At 49.3% G+C, this 20268-nt stretch overlaps 4 protein-coding genes across 10 annotated transcripts; 2 read left to right on the forward strand and 2 right to left on the reverse strand.

Moving 5' to 3' along the window:
- Nucleotides 1-223: 223 nt before the first annotated feature.
- GPANK1 (G-patch domain and ankyrin repeats 1) lies at nt 224-3485 on the reverse strand. 7 transcript variants are annotated; one of them, XM_054569097.1, is made up of 4 exons: nt 3399-3485; nt 2969-3032; nt 1331-2043; nt 224-818 (listed from the first exon to the last, which is right to left on the reverse strand). In XM_054569097.1, the coding sequence occupies exons 2-4, from the start codon at nt 3023-3025 to the stop codon at nt 377-379; spliced, it is 1212 nt and encodes a 403-aa protein (XP_054425072.1). In that variant the 5' UTR covers nt 3026-3032; nt 3399-3485; the 3' UTR covers nt 224-376. The 7 variants fall into 7 exon arrangements, with proteins under 7 accessions (XP_054425072.1, XP_054425078.1, XP_054425079.1 ...); XM_054569103.1 differs by lacking the exon at nt 2969-3032; XM_054569104.1 differs by lacking the exon at nt 2969-3032 and having other exon boundaries at nt 1331-2046.
- Nucleotides 3486-3726: 241 nt separating this feature from the next.
- Nucleotides 3727-7692, forward strand: CSNK2B (casein kinase 2 beta). The gene is made up of 7 exons (XM_054569107.1): nt 3727-3834; nt 4404-4486; nt 5178-5280; nt 5857-5972; nt 6405-6480; nt 6623-6812; nt 7445-7692. The coding sequence occupies exons 2-7, from the start codon at nt 4415-4417 to the stop codon at nt 7533-7535; spliced, it is 648 nt and encodes a 215-aa protein (XP_054425082.1). The 5' UTR covers nt 3727-3834; nt 4404-4414; the 3' UTR covers nt 7536-7692.
- A 757-nt stretch (nt 7693-8449) lies between these two features.
- Nucleotides 8450-9919, forward strand: LY6G5B (lymphocyte antigen 6 family member G5B). The gene is made up of 3 exons (XM_054569109.1): nt 8450-8573; nt 8721-8849; nt 9139-9919. The coding sequence occupies exons 1-3, from the start codon at nt 8450-8452 to the stop codon at nt 9537-9539; spliced, it is 654 nt and encodes a 217-aa protein (XP_054425084.1). The 3' UTR covers nt 9540-9919.
- A 2969-nt stretch (nt 9920-12888) lies between these two features.
- On the reverse strand, nt 12889-17080 carry LY6G5C (lymphocyte antigen 6 family member G5C). The gene is made up of 3 exons (XM_054568687.1): nt 16960-17080; nt 15348-15515; nt 12889-13052 (listed from the first exon to the last, which is right to left on the reverse strand). The coding sequence occupies exons 1-3, from the start codon at nt 17078-17080 to the stop codon at nt 12889-12891; spliced, it is 453 nt and encodes a 150-aa protein (XP_054424662.1).
- Between the last annotated feature and the right edge of the window lie 3188 nt (nt 17081-20268).

Raw genomic sequence — 20268 nt, forward strand, 5'->3', positions numbered from 1 at the left:
TGCATACAGTTGGGCAGTTCCTGGCCGGGGGCTGAAAGAATAGGTGGGGTGCTCTACACAGGGGTTAGGACCTAGCAGTGAATCAGACTAGCAAGGAGATGATTCCATCATGCCCCTGGAGGGGCTACCCCTTCTGGCTCAAGTGGGACTTGCATGTGGCCCCCAGACTTACTTGGCTTCCCCACAACAGCTTCTGGGAAAGTGAATAAAACACAAAAATAGTGAGGTTGATTTATTTCTCAACTCTCAGTCCCCCTCTCAAGGGGAGGGCCTAATGACCAAAATCTGAGTGTCTGAAACCTGGGCAGACCCCAGGAAGTAGAAGCCAAAGAGCCCAGCTCTGACTTCAGCAGACCAGGGTCAGACCTTTCCAAGGTCACTCAAGGTTCATGTACATCCTCAGATCCCGCTCCCAGGCTTTGTCCTTCTCCTTTTGCCTTTCCTCCTCCCTTCTGCGCAATGTGGTGACCTGTAGGGCTCTCTCCCTCCCAGCCACTGCCCGTGTATCCCGAGCCAGAAAGTGTGTGACTCGGGGCTGGGGTGCTGATCTGTATCCTAATCCTTCCTGGTCTCTCTTGAGGATGGTGGGGATGGGGATGATGCGGCCCTTGCCCCGGGGTCCCAGCCCCATTCCAGGTTCCCAGCCCCCCTTCAGCAGCAGCTTGAAGCCTGGGCTGGAGATGGGCACCCCAAGGTGAAGATTGGGGGTCTGGAGATCCCGGGACAGTGACAGCAGGTGAGCAGTAGATGTTCGGTGGTTAGAGTCTTGGAAGTGGGCATCACAGGTCTCACAGTACTGGGGGGAAGGGGACTGGGACCTGCAAAGGAAGAAGAGAAACGACTGAGGGCATGGGAAGGTTTGAGGTAGGGGGAGATGGCAGGGTGGGATAGGGTCCTTCCAGCCTTTCTGCTAGGAAATAAATTGCCTTCCTCCCCACTTACCAACATGATAACCAGGACCCACAAGGCTCTTGGGCAAAGGAGGAATAACAATGGCTATAACTAATATTTATAGTGCCTACTTTGTGGCAAATACTGTTCTAGCACTAGACATATATTAACCCATTTAATTCTAACAACCCTATGAGAAAGGTGCTGTTATTACCATTTCTCAGATAAGGAAACTCATCTATGAAGATATGAAGTTGCTTGCCCAAGTAAGTAGAGTTAGCATTTAGATCCACAGAGCTCAGGTTCATAACTACTCTAGTACACTGCCTTATCAACCTCCACTGGGAGATGAGGGACCCTTCAGCTCTTTGCTGGTGTGGAGTGGATAAGAAGGGCGGAACACACTGAAAGGTGGGCAAAGGCGAAGGCTTCCCCTCACCGGTTCTCTGGACTCCTCTTCTCTCCATGGCTCTCTCTGACCATGCGGGCCACCTCAGGAAAGCCTGCTTCTTCAGCCAGCTGAGCAGCATCCCTGCCGCCTAGCTCACAGACCCCAACCCAGGCAGCACCCCGGCCCAGGAGATAGCGCACAGCTGCCACCTGGCCTGCTCGGGCAGCACACATTAGGGGGGTCCACCAGAAGGCATCCCGAGCATTGATATTCCCCCCAGCTCCCCCTGCCTCATAGGGATCCAACAGCCTTTTTAGTTCTGCCAAGTCCCCCTCCTGGGCTGCCCTCAGTATCCAGTGAGTCATCTTGTCCTCTGCCTCAAGGGATCTCCTTTGTCCATGTCCTTCTGATGATCCTGCTGCAGTCTCTCTCATCATTCTTCTCTTCTTCCCCTTTCTGTCACTGGCAGGCTCAGGTTGCGATCTCTGAGGTTCAGGGGCACTGCTCTCATCTCCAATCAAGGCCTCATAGAAAGCCCGGGCTGCAGCCCCATCCAGTGTAGGCGCCAGCTCTTCAGGCTGTGACTGCTGCTGCCCATCTTTCCAGAGGTCGTTGGGGTCAGTGGCTGGGGTGAAGGTGATGATAGAGGGCCTGGACATGGCTTTGGAAGAGCTGAGAGAATGAGACCAGGCAAGGGGAAGACGAAGCCAGCAAGCCAACACCCTGGTGGCCCTGCAGTGACCAGAGCCACCTCCAGAGACCTGCTGGGATGAAGGGAAGTAGGCTTAGAGTCAAAAAAAAAAAAAAAACCCTCCTACCCCAAAAGTGACCCCACAACCTAAGACCTTACAGGGCCCAAAGACAATAGATCGTATAGAAAAACAGGGAACCCTATAATAAAAGACCATGCCCTTTAGTAAAGGTTAACAAAGACTCTATAAAGGCAGTTGCCTAGACATCCTGCCTTGTGTTCCTACTCCCAACCTTGTCCACAATAAATAGGAATAGACTCCGAGCATTTGAGATCTTGCTCCCCCGCATATATCGTCTATTTGGCACAAATAAACTCATAAAAGTTCTCTTTAAAAAAAAAGTAAAAAGTAGTAATAGACTTTCTTTGAAACTACCACTCTGTAAGACATACAATTATGAACAGCAATCAGCCTTGCCCTTTAAATCTTTCTCCAACCTATTTCAGGTGTCATCTCCTCAAACAAAAACACTTGACACTTCTCCAAAAAGAGGAACCAGACTTTGGGAGAGGCTGCAGTCCACGTAGCCTTGTAGCTTCAGCACTACAAAATGGCGCCACTGTAAGCAAAGGAATCTACTAATCAAATATCCAGACTACTCGAAGACGCATGTGTGGCTGGAAAAAAAATAAACAAATATTATTTTAGGGTGCAGGTTCCGCCCCCCCCCCCCGGACCTTTCCAATAATATTTATGAAAAGCGCCACGTGCCTCGGGTAGCGCGAGGACAGACGAGGATGTCAGTTGGGGTCCTGCTTTTACATAACGCTCCACAATGCCCTTCGCCTCCTCGAACGTGGCCCCTGGCTCTGAGCTCATTTTCTGGAGCTGGGAAACAAACCACTGTCTGGGTTAAGAAAAGCCCTGGTAGGCGTAAGGAAACCTATGGAATGCCTAGAGCTGTGAAATTAAATAACGTCACGCTGCCCCTCACCATTACTCCAACCAGGGTTCGAAGGTCGCACTTAGCGCCCGCAGCAGAAGGCCCCATTCAAGCCCTAAGAAGAAATGGAGAAATGCAAGGGAACGAAAAGCAGAATGACTGGCACTACCTCAGGTTAGCCACTGGGCCGCCCCGGTTCTCACACCGCTCAGCTCAGCGCAGCCCAGCACATCCTACCCAGGTCCCTCGGCACGGAGCCCGGCCTCACCTCCCGCCTCAGGAGGCCGGACCCCGGGGTGAACCGTGGGCCCCGTCGGGAGGCTCCATGGCGGGCCTGGCTCGACCAAGGGGTTGGAAAGACAACAGGACCCGTAGGATGGCTGGGGACGAGGTCAGTCCCTTAAGCAATGGCGCACCGGGACCGCAGCCTCGCTGTGTGAGGGGACCAGCAAGGAAAGACCCGGCCAGCCTTGTCCCTTACCCCAACTACTCTCGAAGCCCCAGGTCCCGAGATCACACAACTGCTTCCCAGCTCCCTGGCCCAGAACCCGGTACTGGGCTTCCGCTTCCGGTGGCGCCTCGTTGCGTTGCGCCCGCAGCGTCTTCCTCAGGGGCCTCGCGACACCAGTGCCGTGCCCGGTTAACCCTGGAATTCGTAGTTCGCCTTCCCCTGGTTTCGCCTATTTCTTCCCTAGCAGATACTCTATCTCCCGGCATCCACCGCGGCGGGGCCGGACCCTTGGCGCTTGCGCATTGCCCTCTTCCCACCCTCCCTTTTCTACTCACGTCCCCCCCCCCCCCCACCCCCAACTTCGCCTCCCAAGATCCGGTCCGCGGCCTGGGCTTTAGCGGTAGCTGCCGTTCCTTGGAAGCAGCAATTCCCCTCCCCCACCCCAGTCCCGGCCCCTGTCCAAACGGTGAGTCTTCCGAGTGTCGAGTGCTCTGTCTCTGGGCGCGGCACAGGGGGGTCTCCGTGCCTCGATGCGCGCGTGGGGAAAGAAGTGAACTGGTCCGGCACTGAGGGAGAGAGGAAAAGAGTGGCCTGAGGAGCGGAGGCGGGATGTGGGGACTCTAGCTAAAGGGACCTTCGGACCACCCCCCGGCCATGAGAATAGGAAGGGCCCAGCTCTTGCTTGGAAAAAATAAACTTCGAAACCCTTAGGAAAGGCGCCGGGACATGCAGAGACCTGCGGGTGCAGGGGGACCGAGCCAGGGCTGCTCTTCGGGAGCGTCAGGAATATGGGTTAGGACTGGTGGGTCAAGACTCAGTTTCTCGCAAGTGGCGGGATCCTAAGGAATTCTTAATCTTGGAGAAAGGGAGCTGAGGTGTGAATAAGAGGACCTGGAGAGAGGTGTCCAGAGTCTGGGATCCTTTAAGAAAAGGTGGCCCCAAATTCTTCCGTGGTTGGAGAGCAGAGTGTGGGAGGAGGGAGAATACCAGAGGCAGGGAGGGAGAGCTTTGGTTACACATACGGTCTTTGTCCAGCTGACGTGAAGATGAGCAGCTCAGAGGAGGTGTCCTGGATTTCCTGGTTCTGTGGGCTCCGTGGCAATGAATTCTTCTGTGAAGTGAGTTTTCAATATCCACATACAGTCTGGCCAGATACTCTCTCACATTTTCGGCTTCCACATTTCTCTCACAGGCTTCTGTAGAAACTTGTTCCTATCAAGGAAGAGTCCCCTCAGTAACCCACCACTAACTTGTGGTGAAGTGGCACGACTGAGGCCCAACTTTCAACCCTGCCACCCTCCAGCAGTATAACGTTGGACAAGTCAGCCTGTATGGGTTTTTTGTTTTTGCTTTGTAATTAGTAGAGTGGTATCGATATTTCAGCGATTGTTAGGAGAACTAAAATATTGCATATTAAAATGTTTTGTAACATGCAAAGCTGTGTGTCAATAGGAGGGATGTAACTCCCTTCAGAACCCACACTGTTCAGCCTCCACCCTTCTCAAGAGAGCCAGCTGCCCCTTAGGAGAGTACAAAACTGGTCCCTAGAGATGGGGGCAAGGGTAAGGACAAATGCAATATCTAAGTAGGGGATTGTTGTGCCTGCTTATTCTTTAAAAAAAAAAAAAAAGGCTTTTATGGGAGGACAGTACATGTGATCTGAGGAGAGAGATTCAAGTGCTTGCACCGAGCTGGAAGTAAGCAGTAGAAGCAGTTGTGCTAAGGATAAAGCGTTAGTTAGAGCAACTTGCTCAAGTCGAAGCCAAGAATTCTGCTATAGGTTCCCTCTTCACCTCCGCATCCTGACAGGTGGATGAAGATTACATCCAGGACAAATTTAATCTCACTGGACTGAATGAGCAGGTGCCCCACTATCGACAAGCTCTAGATATGATCTTGGACCTGGAGCCTGGTGAGGCATCCTCAGTGTTGTTTTGTGTGTGTATGCTTTTTTCTTTTTCCCCTTCAAATCCCTGTTCACTTGTTTCTTGATTTTTCTAAATTTCCTTTAAGATTTCTGACTTCCTTAACTCAAATCCCCTACTTCATTTTATTCCCCTACCTGGCTCTTGCCTAATTTAGTGACTTAAACCACTTGTGCCCATACTCTGATTCTATAATTCAGTTCTATTTTATAATGACAGTTTTCCCAAGTGGTCTCATTTTCAAACTCTTTCTCCTGCTTTGCACTTTCTGAGCTAGAGTTCTATCTTCCACATTGACCCTTTGCTTTTATGTGTTTTGGAGGGAGTTGGGAGGGAAGGAAGAGGGCAGAGGTTGGAGAGGTGTGTAGAAAAGGTAGAACTGCCTTGGGTTGGTGGAAGGGTCAGAGACCCAGATTTCTGGGTCAGATACCCACATGGTGGGTGGGGTGAGGCTCAAAGGTGGGTGTTGGGCAAACTCGATAACCAGCAACCCCTGGGGATGGGCAGGGCACCTAAGAAAGCTATAAGACAAGTGATTGCATTCAGCTACGGCCATATTTCAGATGAAGAGCTGGAAGACAACCCAAACCAGAGTGACCTGATTGAGCAGGCAGCTGAGATGCTTTATGGATTAATCCATGCCCGCTACATCCTTACCAACCGTGGCATCGCCCAAATGGTGAGGCTTCTCTGCTCCCACTTGGCTCTTTCTGAGGCAGTAAGGGAAACAGGTTTCTGCAGCAGAAAGTCACATGTTTCAACCCTGTCAAGGAGTATAATTGAGAGGAGGACCTCAGAACCAAATCCTGGGAAACCAGTCTTGAGTGGGGATTGTGCTGAAGTGGGTATTTTCAGGGAGGGAGACATGACCTTGGACAGGAAGTTCTTAGAGACTCTCTCATCCTCAGAGAATGAACACTGAATGGGTTTGATGTTCTGCATCCTCCCTCACTGGCGGAAAGGAAGCAGGGGAGTCTTGAGAGCCCATCTGGGCCAGAGAGACAGGGGAAATGGGGAACAAAGAACTGTTCCCCCATGGATATGGGTTGGCAGAGGAAGGGATTGCCTCTTCACGCCTACCCCCCAACACTTTCCATTTTATTTACCTCAGTTGGAAAAATACCAGCAGGGAGACTTTGGCTACTGTCCGCGTGTGTACTGTGAGAACCAACCAATGCTTCCCATCGGTGAGTGTTGGAGAAAGAGAAGCAGGGCAGCATATGGTAGGTCCTCTGGGAAGGAGTTGGGGCTCAGCAGGTTGGAGCCCTTTGGGAAGGAGTCTTGGCGGGGTGAGGGGAGCCTGGCATGCTGAGTTTGGCTGTCTCCCAGGCCTTTCGGACATCCCAGGTGAGGCCATGGTGAAGCTCTACTGCCCGAAGTGCATGGACGTGTACACACCCAAGTCGTCAAGGCACCACCACACGGATGGCGCCTACTTTGGCACTGGTTTCCCTCACATGCTGTTCATGGTGCACCCTGAGTACCGACCCAAGCGGCCTGCTAACCAGTTTGTGCCCAGGTGGGGAACAAGGACAGAGTCACAAGGGTTCAAAGGAAAGACTTAGCACCCGCAGAGAGAAGGGAGGAGGGGACATGGTCCTTTTTTGTGGTCTGCTTTTCCCAAAGCTAGGGCTCTCCTTGCTGAAGGACTTTGGGAAAGTTCTTTTGTACGTTTCAGTTCTCTTACCCACAGAATAGGGATGATGATAGTACTTGCCTGACAGAGTATTTTTAAATATATGAAGTACTTAGAATACTGTTTGGCACTTGAAGCACCATTTAAACAACAGCTGTTCTTGCTATCACCTTCGGTGTTCGTCCTTTGCCAGGAGATCCTCAGAGCCATGGTTCAAGTATGGCCTAGCTTCCTAGAGGATCACCTTAACTCTGGTATGGGGAAGAAATGTTCAGTTTTATATTTAAACAAGTACTGATATAGGTATCTCTATACATACATCACCTTGAATTTGAGTTTTAATGGATATTTAAGATATATCCCTAAATATTCTTGAGAGGAGGAGGTTGGGAACCACTGCCCTTAAGCACTGAACAGACCTGTGGAGGAGTCGGGGTAGGGAGGTAGGAATGGGGGGGGTGCTTCATGGGCTCACCCTGCTGCCTCTCTGACCTCTGACCTCTGCCCTGGCCCAGGCTCTACGGTTTCAAGATCCATCCGATGGCCTACCAGCTGCAGCTCCAAGCCGCCAGCAACTTCAAGAGCCCAGTCAAGACGATTCGCTGATTCTCCACCCCCCTGTCCCTCAGTCTTGGACATCTCCATTCCTTTGCTGCCACCCTTTCAGGAACCCTCTATGGTTTTTAGTTTAAATTAAAGGAATCATTATTGTGGTGGGAATATGAAATAAAGTGGAAGAAAAGGCCATGAGCTGGTCTGCTCGTGCTTTGGGTTGGGAAAGGGAGGGTAGTAATGTGCTGGACGCCAGAGGCCCTCATGGGCCAGCCCACCCTCCCTGAATTGAAAGCCAGCATAGATTTGTGCCCAATGGATTTAGGTGATGTTTTTAGTAGCAGAGCAGAATTCCTAGGACTAGGTATGGGAGTGTGCAAAGTCCCAAGGAAAAGACTAAGAGAAAAATCAAATTTCAAAGCCTAGAGAAATATTTGTTTTGGGGGGCCACTTAAGGCTGTCTGTTTATACTTACAGGATGTAACACTGTCAGTTTTGGTTTTACAAGGGAAAGTGGTTCAAAAATAACTCAGGTGGCAAGAAGAGGGACAAAGGGCCAGAATTGCTGCTGGGTGAGGCCTGTGTGCCCCTTGCTAGGGAAGCTGAGTCACACTCATTTCAAAAAGATGGGGACTCTTAGTTCCTGGCCAGAGTTGCAACAAAATAGGGACTGGCTGTCTTGTGTAGGGAAGACAGCAGGTGGTGCCAGAGACAAACTTAATTCATGGACTCTTGGGGGGAGGAATAGATCTTTGGGAGGCATGCTGAACAAAGGCCCAGGTAGCGCCCATGTCTTAGCCACTGCTCCCACATGCAGGAACCATGTGGGTGTGGGCACACTGTTCCTCCTGACAAATTAATAACTTGCTCACCCAGCCTGGATCCTACCCCAGGCAGGAATATAGCTCTGAACCTACGGCAGTTCCTGCTACGACGCAAAATCAGTCTGCAGCTCAGGATCAAGGAGCATGGTCATGGGAAAGTGGGATTTCAGGGCAGCCCTCAGGGATTGCCACTGTCCTCAGAATTCCATAATGAAAGCCGATATGCTTCTAGGTGTGCTCATCATGGTGGGCTTCACAGTGGGAAAGGGTAAGTAGGGCCCAGGGGCAAGAAGAAAGGGGTGACTGGAGTCCAGGAAGGGGGTGGGGCTGTGACCCTACATACATGGGCTCCCTACAGGACGGGGACCTTGGAGTGAGCTAGCACTCCTATCCTGTCTGTCTTCTGCTTCTTTAGTTCCTGTTCCTGAAGTCCGGACCTGCCACCTCTGCCTCTTAGAAGACCCTTCTGTAGGATGCATTTCAGGCTCAGAGAAGTGCACCATCAGTAGCTTATCTCCATGCATGGTGATCACAATCTATTATGGTAAGTTCAAGACCCAGGAAGGGGCTACTAGTGGGACAGCCCATTGCTTGGTCTCCTCTCTTCTAGATGGCAGCTGCTTGGGGCCTGGGGCACAAGAAGGAGATAAGAGAACCTTGGAAGGCAGAGTCTGAGATTCTAGGGGTGCCAGCTAAACTAACTTTCTGACCTCTCCTGAAGGGGTCTGGAATGGAAGTTGGGTTTGAGGAAGGATGGGGAGAATTTGTGGTAGGGGTGCCAAGTTTGGGGACTGTGGGAAGCAACAGGTTATTAGCTGTCCTCTCTCCTCCAGATACCAAGGTTCGCTTTTTCATCCGAGGCTGTGGACAGTACAATTCTTACCACTGCCAAGAAAAGCACAGCACCCACTTGTCAGAGTACTGGTACCAAGCCCAGTGCTGTCAATATAATTACTGCAACTCCTGGTCCAGCCCTCAGCTCCAGAGTCCACAGCCTGAGCCCCTCAGCAGGGCCCTGGGCCTGCCCCTGCTCAAGTCTCAGATCCAACGGTTCTACCAGGCCCTGAACCTCTCACTGCCCCTCCCCAGCTTCCACACTGAGGAGGAGCATGAAGGCCTGGATCCCCTGGTTGCCCTGCCCCTGAAACTGGGTTTGTCCATTGCTGACTTGCGCTACATATACTTATTCCTCAACAGTTCAGGACTTCTGGTTCTTCCCCAGGCTGGACCCTGAGCCCTTACCCTTCCCAGATTGCAGTCTGTTCCAGCATCTCTTCCAACACCAGCACTCTGCACTGCCCTCTCAGGACACCCGCATTCTCTGGTCTGTACTTAGACCTTCTACTTTGTATGGGTTGGCCAAAAAGTTTGTTTAGTTTTTTTTCCATACAATAGCTCAAGTAGTGCTTAGTTGTCTTTAACTTCATTGAAAACAGTTTTGTTAGATTGTATTATGACAGCTGTCATATTAGCCTGCATTTTTAAAAAAACATCAAAATTCATGAATTTTTGTGCCACTTTAATGCTGAAAATGGAAGAAAATTCAGCATATAATGCTTTATTTCAAGAAAGGTAAAAATGCAACTGAAACACAGATTTGTGCAATGTATGGAGAAGGTTCTGTGACTGATTGAAGGTGTCAGAAGTGGTTTCTGAAGTTTCTTGGCACTATCGATGTTTTGGGCAAATAATTCTTTGCTGTGGGGCTGTCTTGTGCATTGGAAGATGTTTAGCAGCAACCCTGGCCTCTACCCACTAGAAGCCCCTAGTGGGAGATAGCCGACAAACTAAAGATACTCAAATCAATTAAGTTACTGGTGAAAATGAAAAATATGTTTTTTATTTTATGAAAAAAAACTAAATGGACTTTTTGGCCAACCCAGTACTTCATGTCTAAATGGCTTTGGTTTCAGTTTCTCCCCAAAAACCAGTTGGCTCTTCTTCCTCCAAGCCCAGTGCTGTCAATATGATGTCACAAGTGCAGATTCTTCCCAGACTGACCTGGGAAAGGCAATGATTCCCTCCTCTGCATCCACCCCACCCCTCTGCTCAGCTAGAGATCAAAGAGTGTTCCATCACCCCTCTCCATCTTCCCAGTCCCCTCTCAGTCGGGTCATCTGCCACCTCCACTTAATTCTGGCTGTATCTTTCATCCTATGCCTATCTGTAAGACCCAGGCCAGACTGGATTTGCAGCAAGAAGGATGAGGGGTAGATTTCGGTGCAGATCTGACTTGGCATCCTGGTGTCCCTGCCTCACTGTCTCTACCACCCCATTCCCACCCTGGTCTCCAGCTGCCTTCTCATCTCTCGTTTCAGTCTCTGGCCTCCTCAGCCCCACTTTGTGTCACTGAGTCTGGACACCTACTTCCATAGCTGCCCAGAGAGAGGATAGGGTCTGCCCTGTTCTGCTCCACATCCCCTGATTTCCCTCTACAATAAATGGACAGGGTTAAGTCTGTGTCCTGTTGTTTATGGGGTCAGGCTCAGGTGTGAGCAGGTGTAGACAGGTTAAAGAAAATTGGGCATGGGGTTCAAATGTTTGCAGAGCCCTGCCCACTCTACCTGGCCTTTGTGGCTTTCTTATGACCCAAAGGGCCAACATCCACCCCACCGCTCTGCTCAGCTAGAGATCAAAGCCTGAGGGTTATGACGTGCCCCCGCTCCCAGCCTTAATCATACCCTACAAAACTTAGAAAGTTAAACCCAGGTGATGTTGGGTTTTTCTACCTAAGAGAGGAGGAAAAAGTTTTCAAACCAGGAAAACTCGGGAGTTTTTGTGGTTTTGTGGTTTTGAGGTTTGTATCTCAGAGTCACCTGGTGATGAGGGACCTAAGTTCCTTCCTGTCCACTTTTTGTAGGTTCCTGGTACTCAGGACCCCCTAGGTGGGAACATTTCATTTTATATTTTATTTTTTTGGAAACTGCAAGCATCCTGAAAGCAATAATTAGTAGTCATAACTCCCTTTCCCATACAGTCAATAAACACTAGACACACATTGCTTTGTGCCAGGACCTGCAGACGCTATAGCCGGCGTCTGCCCTTCCAAATCTGAACCCAGTGCTGGGGTTATGAAACCTTTTCCGAAAGGTAGTGCAGCATTGTGGCTGGAGGACCCAATCTCAGCTCTTCCACCACTTAAGTAAGTTTGTCTTTCTGCTTCACTTTGGTCACCTGTCAAGTAGGGCTTTGCCTCAGGATTGAGAGAATGCAAGTGAACATGTATACAGAGTAGAGGTGGGGGCCTCAAAAGTAGACATGCCTTGGAGACAAACACAGATTTGGGCCTATTTATTTTTGAACCTTTTTGGCAAAACATATATGATGGGCTTTTGTAAACTACGCACCTGTGTTACCAGTTCCCAAGTCAGCATAAAGGCTTCTATTACTCAGCCGTTGTCCTGAGTTGGAGCAGCTCAGCTGGGTTTGTCTGTGCCCTTTATATAAATGATATCATACAGCATATACTCATCTATATAACATTTGGCACGTGTTCACATCTTCACGGCCTCGTTAATGACCTGTGCTCTGGCAGGAGATGCTGATACTAATTTTTAGGTCAGAAGGCAGTTGGGTATGCAACCCTGTGTGTCCCCTTGCTGGGCCCACTATTCCCCATGACCTCTAACTTTAGTTCTAGTGCCTGGAACTGGTCAGGGGCAAGTAGTGACAGAATGACCCAGGTTCATACAAACTGGAAGACAGCCTCAGAGGCTGAAGAACCCAAGGCCGAAAACTGAAGAGTAACTTATCATGGTCCTTTTTTTTTTTTTTTTTTTTTTTTTTCTTTATACGACTCATACGCCACCAGTCGTCATCACTGGTCTTATCATGGTCCTTGAAGAGGGAAGCTAAACCTGGGATCAGAGAGTCCATGGCTCCACTAGGCCTAGCATCTCTTCCACAGAGTATCCTTTCTCCCTGGGCCTGGTACTTACACAGCCTCAGTCCCACCGACACCTTCCCTCAATGGACTTCCCCTGAAGTTCCCACACAGCTCTAGATCTGACAGCACTAATAGGTGCCCACTGCCCTTTAGGCCTTCACCGTATCCCCTCCCAATTTCTTTTCAACTTTTCATGCCTAGAACTGAGTCAGACACCAAGGCAGGGCAAGAGCCCAGCTCAGTAGAGCTGGGAGTCCCTTACTTCTCTCCACAAGGGGGCAGTCCGGCAGGGCCCCATCCCTCAGCCTCTACCTCCACCAGAAGAGAGAAAACATATACAGTTTGTACACCAATTTATTCTGGAGGAACACCTGGCAAGAGAGGCCTGTGGTGGGAGGAAGTAAGGGCAGAGCAAAGCAGAGGCACTTTAGAGGCAGGAGAAGAGGGAAGGGAAGATGTCAGACTGTGAGGACTTGAAGGGAAAACTCCAGAGATGTCGGGGGGTGGGGGGGCAAAATGGGAATGGTGGTGTTCAGGGGCATCAAGCAACAGGCAGCTAGGGCTGGGGTTAGTTAACCTGAGGCAGGTAGGAAGGCTAGTGGGAAGGACCAGAAGTTGTCCCTGCTGTGCCCAGGCAGGAATCAGGAGGCTGTCTGGAAACTGGCAGCATTTTACTGCAAAGGTCTCTGCAGAAGTTCTATGGAGTATAGAACACTCTGTTCTGTGGGTTATTGCAGAAATTCCGGAAACAGCATCGAGAGAATATCCAAAAGCCAAACACTGGAGATGTACGGGTATATGAGCAATCACTCATCTGCTCCTTGTGGCGACAGTCACTCACCATGATGTCAGGACCACTGCCTGGGAAGGGAAGGCAGCAACCAGTGATGTAGAGTCCCAGCAAAACCCCATACTCTCCCACTCCCTCACTCCATAGGGACTTATCATCACTGCCCAGCGTGCTTCCCTGCATCCCCAAAATGCAAAGACTCCTGGAACTGCTCAGGGTCAAGTAGTGCCAAGGAGTCACCTGCCATGAACTCTGCAGAAGTTTCCCATGGAAGGCTGGTGGGAAAGAGCCATTTGAAGTATAGTGAAGGTGCTGAGCTGGGACTTGTGGAGCGAAGTAGGGAGAACCAGAACTTTGGGTGGGACCATGTAAAAAAAGCTCGGAGACGTATTGGAGGTCAGATTGCAAAGAGGAGGTGTTTGTTGTTTATTTTACAGATTAAAAGTAAGAAGATATGTTTACTTCTATTATATATAGGGGTGCACAAAAGTAGGTCTACAGTTTTGAGTACATGAAAGTTTATTCTTGTATTATTTACTGATTATTTTATTATTATTATTAACCTACTTTTGTCCTTTCCTATATATGAGAGGGTGAAAAATCTTTGTGCCCAGGTCCAGGGATGTCCACTGCTGCCCTGCTTGAGAGAGTGAAAGAGTGGAAGTAACCACCAGTCAGTCCATCAGCACTGGGATGGACAGAGGGCTCTGTCATGCTTACACCATGGAGCACTATGCAGCTGGCCAATGGAGCAAGGAAGCTGTTTACAAACTGATATGAGGAAACATTAAGTTCCCATAACTATTAAGTTTAAAAAGCAAGTGCAGTGCAGTGTTTACAGGGATATGCTACTCTGTGTTGGGGGAAAAGAGGTAAACATAAAGGAAATGTTTAGAGTGAAATGTCCACTAGAGATCACAGAAAAGGTAATCAAGACAGTAAAAAGAGTGGTTTTGTGTTTTTGTTCATGGGAGCTGGGTGGATTGGGCCAGGAGCAGGAGGGGGACTTTTCTTTGACTCCCTTGAATACTCGAGTATTGAACCATGTCTATTCAGCTATTTTAAAAGTGTAACAAGCCCTGGCTGGTGTGACTCAGTGGATTGAGTGCTGGCCTGCGAACCAAAGGGTCGCTGGTTTGATTCCCAGTCAGGGCGCATGCCTGAGTTGCAGCTCAGGTCCCCAGTAGGGGGCGTACAAGAGGCAACCACACATTGATGTTTCTCTCCCTTTCCTTCTGTCTAAAAATAAATAAGAACTTTTTAAAAAGTAAAAAGTAAAGTGATTTGAATAAAGACAGCTTTGTACAGTGGTTTTTAAGAATGCCATCTCTGGAGCCACCATAAATTGTGGCTCAGCCCCTCAGAGGCTTAGTCAGGTATTGGCTATTCTGTGCCTCTGTTTCCTCATCTATAAAATACCTCAGAGAGTTGTAAATGCTTAGAACAGTGGCTGGCACAGAGGGTGTTTTAGTGTTTGTTAACTTTAAAAAGGTGAGGGGTTATCCTGGCTTCTGGGGCTCAGTAGATTGAGTGCAGGTCTGAAAACCAAGAGGTTGCTGGTTCGATTCCCAGTCAGGGCACATGCCTGGGTTACCAGCCAGGTTCCCTGATGGGGACATGTGAGAGGCAACCAGTCGATGTACCTCTCACACATTAATGTTACTCTCCCTCTCTTCCTCCCTCCCTTCCTCTCTCTCTAAAAGTAAATTTAAAAATTTAAAAATAAATAAAAGTAAATAAAATCTTTTAAATAAATAAAAAGGTGAGGGGCAGGTAGAAGAGCAAGCTCGAAGAACAATAGAATGGAGTCAATTTTAGCTAGTTGAAAGTGAGGTGGAGGTGTCTGGGGGCAAGTTGATGTCCAGGGGGCAAGTTGACATGACAATGTGACTGAACACTCAGATTCTGAAGGGAGCAGTTATGTGGCTGCTGGTGGAAGCCAAAGAAGCAGAGAAATTCTTCTGGGAGAGTGAAGCAGGGAGATAGCTAAGGCCCGAATTTCGGTGAACATGAATCATTAAGGGTCAGGGGGAATGAAGCAAGACTCAGTGAAGGAGTCTGGGAATAGGCAGTGGGAGAGGTAGGAGAAGAAAGATGCTGGCAGGAACTACCATTGACAGATGGGGAAAAAACAGCCTGAGGAAAGGCCAGTGGATCTGGTGATCTCAAGTGTCCCTGCAAGGCTGGTACTGTGCAGAGGGAGGAAGCCAGTCAGCTGTAGGCTAAAGAGAGCCAGGCAAGAGGGTGAGAGGAGACAGGGAATGGCTCTGAAGGAAAGAGACAGTGATGGGACAGTGTCTGAAAGTTTTGGCTTAGGAAATGTAGAGACTCAGTTTTGGTCCCAAGTCAGACAAAAGGCATCTTACTGTTCTTGATGATGAGAGTCATGCAACTGCCACCAGGAGAGGCCAGGCAGTTGTTAGATCCCAGAAGGCATCCCAGCTCTTTGGTCTCCAAGAGGCACCGATAGCAGCGCAGGTATCGGGGAAACTGAACTGGATAAGGGGGCTCTTGATTGACAGGATCAAACTGACCTAGAACACAGAGAAACACTGACCCCACACCTCTGCCTGCCTATTTTCCAGGTCAATCCCACTTTCCCCCCATCTCTGAAAACCATAAAACCATCAATTCTTTAAAACTGGCTTAATCTTTCACCAGAAGATTCAGTCCCCATTAAAAATCTCATTCTCTGCTCTTATACCTCCTGAAATGAGGAATTCATCAGCTCATTCATTTACTTATTCATTCGACATGTTTTTGAGGGGCTACTATGTGCCAGCACTATGCAAGACTCTAAGTTCAAACATGAGGCAAAGGCAGCCCTTTTCATCTTTGGGCAGCCCTGTTAGGACAGCTCTTCCTCTGGGACTTGATTTTACAGTCCCCACCCTCCCTGGATTCTCTTTTAAATATACTTTCTTAATCTTTAATGTTCGTTCAGAAGTAAAAACAAGAATTCATCATCTCAGAGCAGGAAGAATCTCTGCTTCATGTAGACAGGAGACTTCAAAGAGCCCAGGGCCACATTCTTTGTTTAGTGGTCCTATTACAGGACAGACTCACATTAAACTTTGTCCACCAAAGCCCTCCCAACTACATGTGTATATAGTTGCCCCTTGGTATCTACAGGGGATTGGTTCCAAATTGATACCAAAATCCGAGAATACTCAAGTCCCTTATATAAAATGATGTAATATTTGCAAATAACATACACACATCCTCCTGTATACTTTAAATCATCTACAGATTACTTATACTACTTAATACAATGTAAATGCTATATAAGTGGTTGTTATACTGTATTGTTTAGGGAATAATGACATGGGAAAAAGTCTGCACAATGTTCAGTACAGACACAACCATCATAAGCCTAACTACATAGTACACATTGGCAACAATATCATAATAAAAAATATATTTCCCAACTTCAGTTGGTTAAATTCAGGGATGTGGAACCTGTGCACATGGAGGGCCAATTGCATGTCTACCTCTTCCTTTGGTCCCTTGCTGAGACCACAGATTAACGAGTCCCCAAACCCAGCAAAGCACTTTGTGTAAAGCAGATGCTGAACATTTTGATTCTTGTTTCTAGGGAGATGGTGCTCTGCAGCCAAGTGAGGAGGTTATCAGACTGCATCCAGCCTTGTTCTACCCTGTGGAAACTGCTTTTATCTAGTATATTCCCCAAACCCTCCCTATTCTGTGTTGCTCTCAGATTTGAATAGGTTCCCTTCAGTATCTCCATTCAGGTCATTTCTATTAAGTGAGACAACCCTGAGGTGTCACTAGACATCTCTGAATGAACATCAGTCCATTATCAGTTACCAAGCATTATTCCACCAAGCCCACTCATCCTATCTTTGCTTCTGCCTGGGTTTACCTGAGTATCCTGGGTAGATGTACACAGACACCTTGTCTGTGGGTTTGTCTGTCTAGCAGACCAGGAGACCCTTCTGATCTCTTAGAACCACTTACCAAACACGAAGCACATCATGACCAGCACTAATAAGAGGACCATGTACAGAGCTTGAGGGGTGCTGTGGAAGCCCAAGGGTCCCAGACTGCGACTGCCTGCAAGGCCTGCCATAAAATGCATGACTGCCCACCCGCCTCCAGTATGGGCTTATATTGGTGGAAGAGATGTTGGCCAAGAGGAAGGAGAGGAGCAACACCCATTTTGGGGGAAAATTAGTGCCAAAACAGCCAGAGGGAGAGAGTGTCCTCACCCACAGCCACTCTGGAACCTAACATCCTGGCTTGGGAACAGGAGCCCAGCAACAGGGGAATATGAAGGGAACCTTCTCTTGTATTCATTCAACAACATGTGAAACACAGCACCAGGTGTTGGGGTTACAACATTGCCCTGTTTTTGCTGTCAACCTAAAAACAAAGCCTTTCAAAGTAAGAGATGACAAGTGTTTATTTGAGATCAGTAAGAATAGCTATTTTGAAAGCACTGATTCAGGCAGAAGCCCAAATAATGTTTCAGTTAGGAGACAAAGGCAATGGGTATTTATGAGAAAGGCAAGGGGAACAATTATGTCTGCAGAAGGAAGCTATTTTCTATTGGTGCAGAAAACATAGTGATGTTAACTCTAAACAAAGTTTTTAATTTTCGTCTAGTAGTCGTCACCGTTTTCTTGTTATCTTGCTATGTTTGTTGGAAAACAAGGTTGCATAGGGCCAGGCCTAAAGTTATTTTGCCCTGTTTTAGCATTCCAAAGGTTTGTGGCATAAGATGTGCAAGGCAGTTTCAGCTCCATTTATTTATTTTTGGAGAGAGGGGAAGGGAGGGAGAAAGAGAGGAAGAGAAAAATCAGGATCTGCTGTCTCTCACAAGCCCTCAACCAGGATCTGCCCGTGACCCAGGCACGAGCACAACCAGAATGGAACCGGGGACATTTCGCTTTGCAGGCCAGGGCTTCATCCAGAGCCATGCCAGTCAGGACCAGGTTCCATTTCTAAGTTGGCTCTTTCGATATTGTTTATACTGCCTTAGCAGAGCACAGAGTCTTAATGGGGGAGACAAGTCAACAAGCAATGATGGAGGGTGGAGGTGGGGACAGAAGTGCTTCCTGGAAGCACCTGGGCAGTGAAAACCACTGACAAAGGGATTTCAGCAGAGAAATAACATACTCAGATTTCTGTTTATAAGATTACTGAGGCGGGAACCAGTTAGCAAACTATGCGAGCCCAGTCACTAGATGGGGACCTAGTCAAGCAGAGGAAAAGTGGGGAAGCAAGTAGTGACTGAATCTGAGATGTTTTTATAAGGAAGACCGGACAGATTTGAAGTTAGGCTGAATGTAAAGTGAGGGAAGGTGGAACAGGCTTGCACAAAGGGGTGATTGTTAGAACCACTTTACAAGATGAGAAAGATGTGGCACTGTCAGAAATCCAAAAGTGACGACACGTGGGTCCTGAGTGACCTTACTCAGCGCAATGCCCCCTGTGGGTTCCGGGAACCCAACACCTTTCCCTACGCCCCTGTGTTCCGGCCCTGCTGAACTCAGCGGCAGGTCAGTGGGTCTGATCTCCGGCGCCCACAGGATCCCGCGCTGTTCCCTCATTCTCCGCTCCTGGCTGCACCTTAGAGCTCGTGGGAGGACGTGTGGGCAGCGTCCGGCCCGCAGCCCCAGGTTCAGCTCTCCGCCCGGTGGCTGGGAAGAAACCTGGGTAGGGCGTGACGGGCGTCAGAACTCCGGCGTCAGGACCCAGGAGTCCGGAACCGGCAGACACCCAGAGCACTACGCAGCTTCCCCGGCAGGTGGCGCCCCGCCTAGCTCCCCTGCCGGAGCCTGCGGGGCTCCGCACGCCTGCCGGGCCCGCAGCCTTGTCAGCTCAGTGTGTGTGAAACTCAGGGTTTGTACGGTAAGAGCGGGCTATGGGGAAATCCTTTGCGTCCAGTTTACCGTCTGGAGGTTTGGGGCGGGGCCCTGCAAGAGGATTCCCTCTTCCGCCCCAGATCATCCCAGAAATATCCGGCTTCAGGGTGCTAATAGGGTGGATGCAAAGAAAGGACGGAGGCACGCGCCACGGAAGACAGAAGGGAAAGAACAAGACAGGAAGACGCACGTCGCTGAGCGTCCCCCAGAAACCTCAGGATGAAATCTTAAAAACTGTATTATTTCATTCATCCCAAAATGCCAGGGGAGGAGCGCCTGGCACCTTCATAAATGTCTGTTGAATGGCTGACTAAATGATCGAATAAAAGTCAGCGAGCGGGGCCTCCTCTTGAAGCGAAGAGGGCAAAGGGGAGAGAATTTCACAGCGCTCTCTGAACTCCTCCTCGAATATAACCACACTGAAAGGCCAAGGTCTAGGGAGTTATGGGTGGCCTCGCCCTGAGAGGTCCAGGAGGACTTGCTGTAGAGATTCAGCGACCGCGAGTCCAGAAGGTAATAACACGGAAAACTCGAGTGGAATTCGGGGGTTGGGCCGAGACTTCCCCGGAAGGGGCGTGGCCTTACGGTCCTTAAACCTGCTCCAATCTGATTTCACTCCCTCTCTACTGCTGCAGGGTGAGCCAGGGCGTGCAGAGCTGTGGGAGTGAGTTGCCACGGTGATGGGTTCCACCGTGGCGTTCCTGGGGTGGAGAGGAGGGCTTTGCGAGAGTCGTTATGGTGATAGCAGTAGCTGACATTCACGCTGAGTGCCCCCTCACCGGGGGCTAGGGATGCTAGAAGGTAAGCAGCAGAGAGAAACAGAGGAAGTCGGACCCCAGGACACTAGGCCTGGAGGAGGCACTGAGATTCACTGTATCTAGGACTTCAGAACATTGTCACTCATATTCAGTATCTTGAACAAAGGAGGCTTCCAAGGGAAGAAGGTGGCCAGGCAAAACTGGCGGGTGAGAGACTCATTCTGTTCCATGAGGTCCAAGGATTGGAAATAGGAGGAAAGTTACAGGGAACTGATTTCCTCATGTCCAGTTTAAGAACATTCTTCTAACAGCTACCCAAAAAGGCCAGGTGTGGCTCTGGCAGGACATGAGTCGTCGGTACCCAATCCCTGGCAGGGCCTGTGTTTGTTGAGTAGCAAAGGTGTGAAGAGAGGCTTGAGGATATGGTGAGGTGGGTGCGCAGGGTCTGCTGTGTAAGACATGGGGAGCAGACCGTTGCTTACTCCCCATGGAAATAGCAAGAGCTGAGCAAGGGAAATTGGGGATACTGACGGTAAAATCACTCCGGAGAGACCTGGAAATCGGCAGAAGAGCTGAGTAGGTGCAATCAGGTACCAGAAAGCTATGTAAACAGCAATGCTTGTGAGTTGAAGCAACAGGAG

This window comes from Pteronotus mesoamericanus, unplaced genomic scaffold (assembly GCF_021234165.1).
Source record: "Pteronotus mesoamericanus isolate MK-2021 breed Mesoamerican mustached bat unplaced genomic scaffold, CSHL_Meso_final contig_20, whole genome shotgun sequence".
Taxonomy (NCBI): domain Eukaryota; kingdom Metazoa; phylum Chordata; class Mammalia; order Chiroptera; family Mormoopidae; genus Pteronotus; species Pteronotus mesoamericanus.

Coding starts and splice junctions, on each gene's coding strand:
- GPANK1 (XM_054569097.1), bottom strand. CDS start 3,025: ATGGGGCCTTCTGCTGCGGGCGCTAAGTGCGACCTTCGAACCCTGGTT. Junction 2,044..2,968: donor GAACCCTGGTTGGAGTAATG/GTGAGGGGCAGC, acceptor TCATCCCAGCAG/GTCTCTGGAGGTGGCTCTGG. Junction 819..1,330: donor AAGAGGAGTCCAGAGAACCG/GTGAGGGGAAGC, acceptor CTTCCTTTGCAG/GTCCCAGTCCCCTTCCCCCC.
- CSNK2B (XM_054569107.1), top strand. CDS start 4,415: ATGAGCAGCTCAGAGGAGGTGTCCTGGATTTCCTGGTTCTGTGGGCTC. Junction 5,281..5,856: donor GATCTTGGACCTGGAGCCTG/GTGAGGCATCCT, acceptor GCCATATTTCAG/ATGAAGAGCTGGAAGACAAC. Junction 6,813..7,444: donor GCTAACCAGTTTGTGCCCAG/GTGGGGAACAAG, acceptor GCCCTGGCCCAG/GCTCTACGGTTTCAAGATCC.
- LY6G5B (XM_054569109.1), top strand. CDS start 8,450: ATGGTCATGGGAAAGTGGGATTTCAGGGCAGCCCTCAGGGATTGCCAC. Junction 8,574..8,720: donor GGGCTTCACAGTGGGAAAGG/GTAAGTAGGGCC, acceptor CTGCTTCTTTAG/TTCCTGTTCCTGAAGTCCGG. Junction 8,850..9,138: donor GGTGATCACAATCTATTATG/GTAAGTTCAAGA, acceptor TCTCTCCTCCAG/ATACCAAGGTTCGCTTTTTC.
- LY6G5C (XM_054568687.1), bottom strand. CDS start 17,080: ATGCATTTTATGGCAGGCCTTGCAGGCAGTCGCAGTCTGGGACCCTTG. Junction 15,516..16,959: donor CATGATGTGCTTCGTGTTTG/GTAAGTGGTTCT, acceptor TCTGTGTTCTAG/GTCAGTTTGATCCTGTCAAT. Junction 13,053..15,347: donor GACTCTCATCATCAAGAACA/GTAAGATGCCTT, acceptor TTCCCTTCCCAG/GCAGTGGTCCTGACATCATG.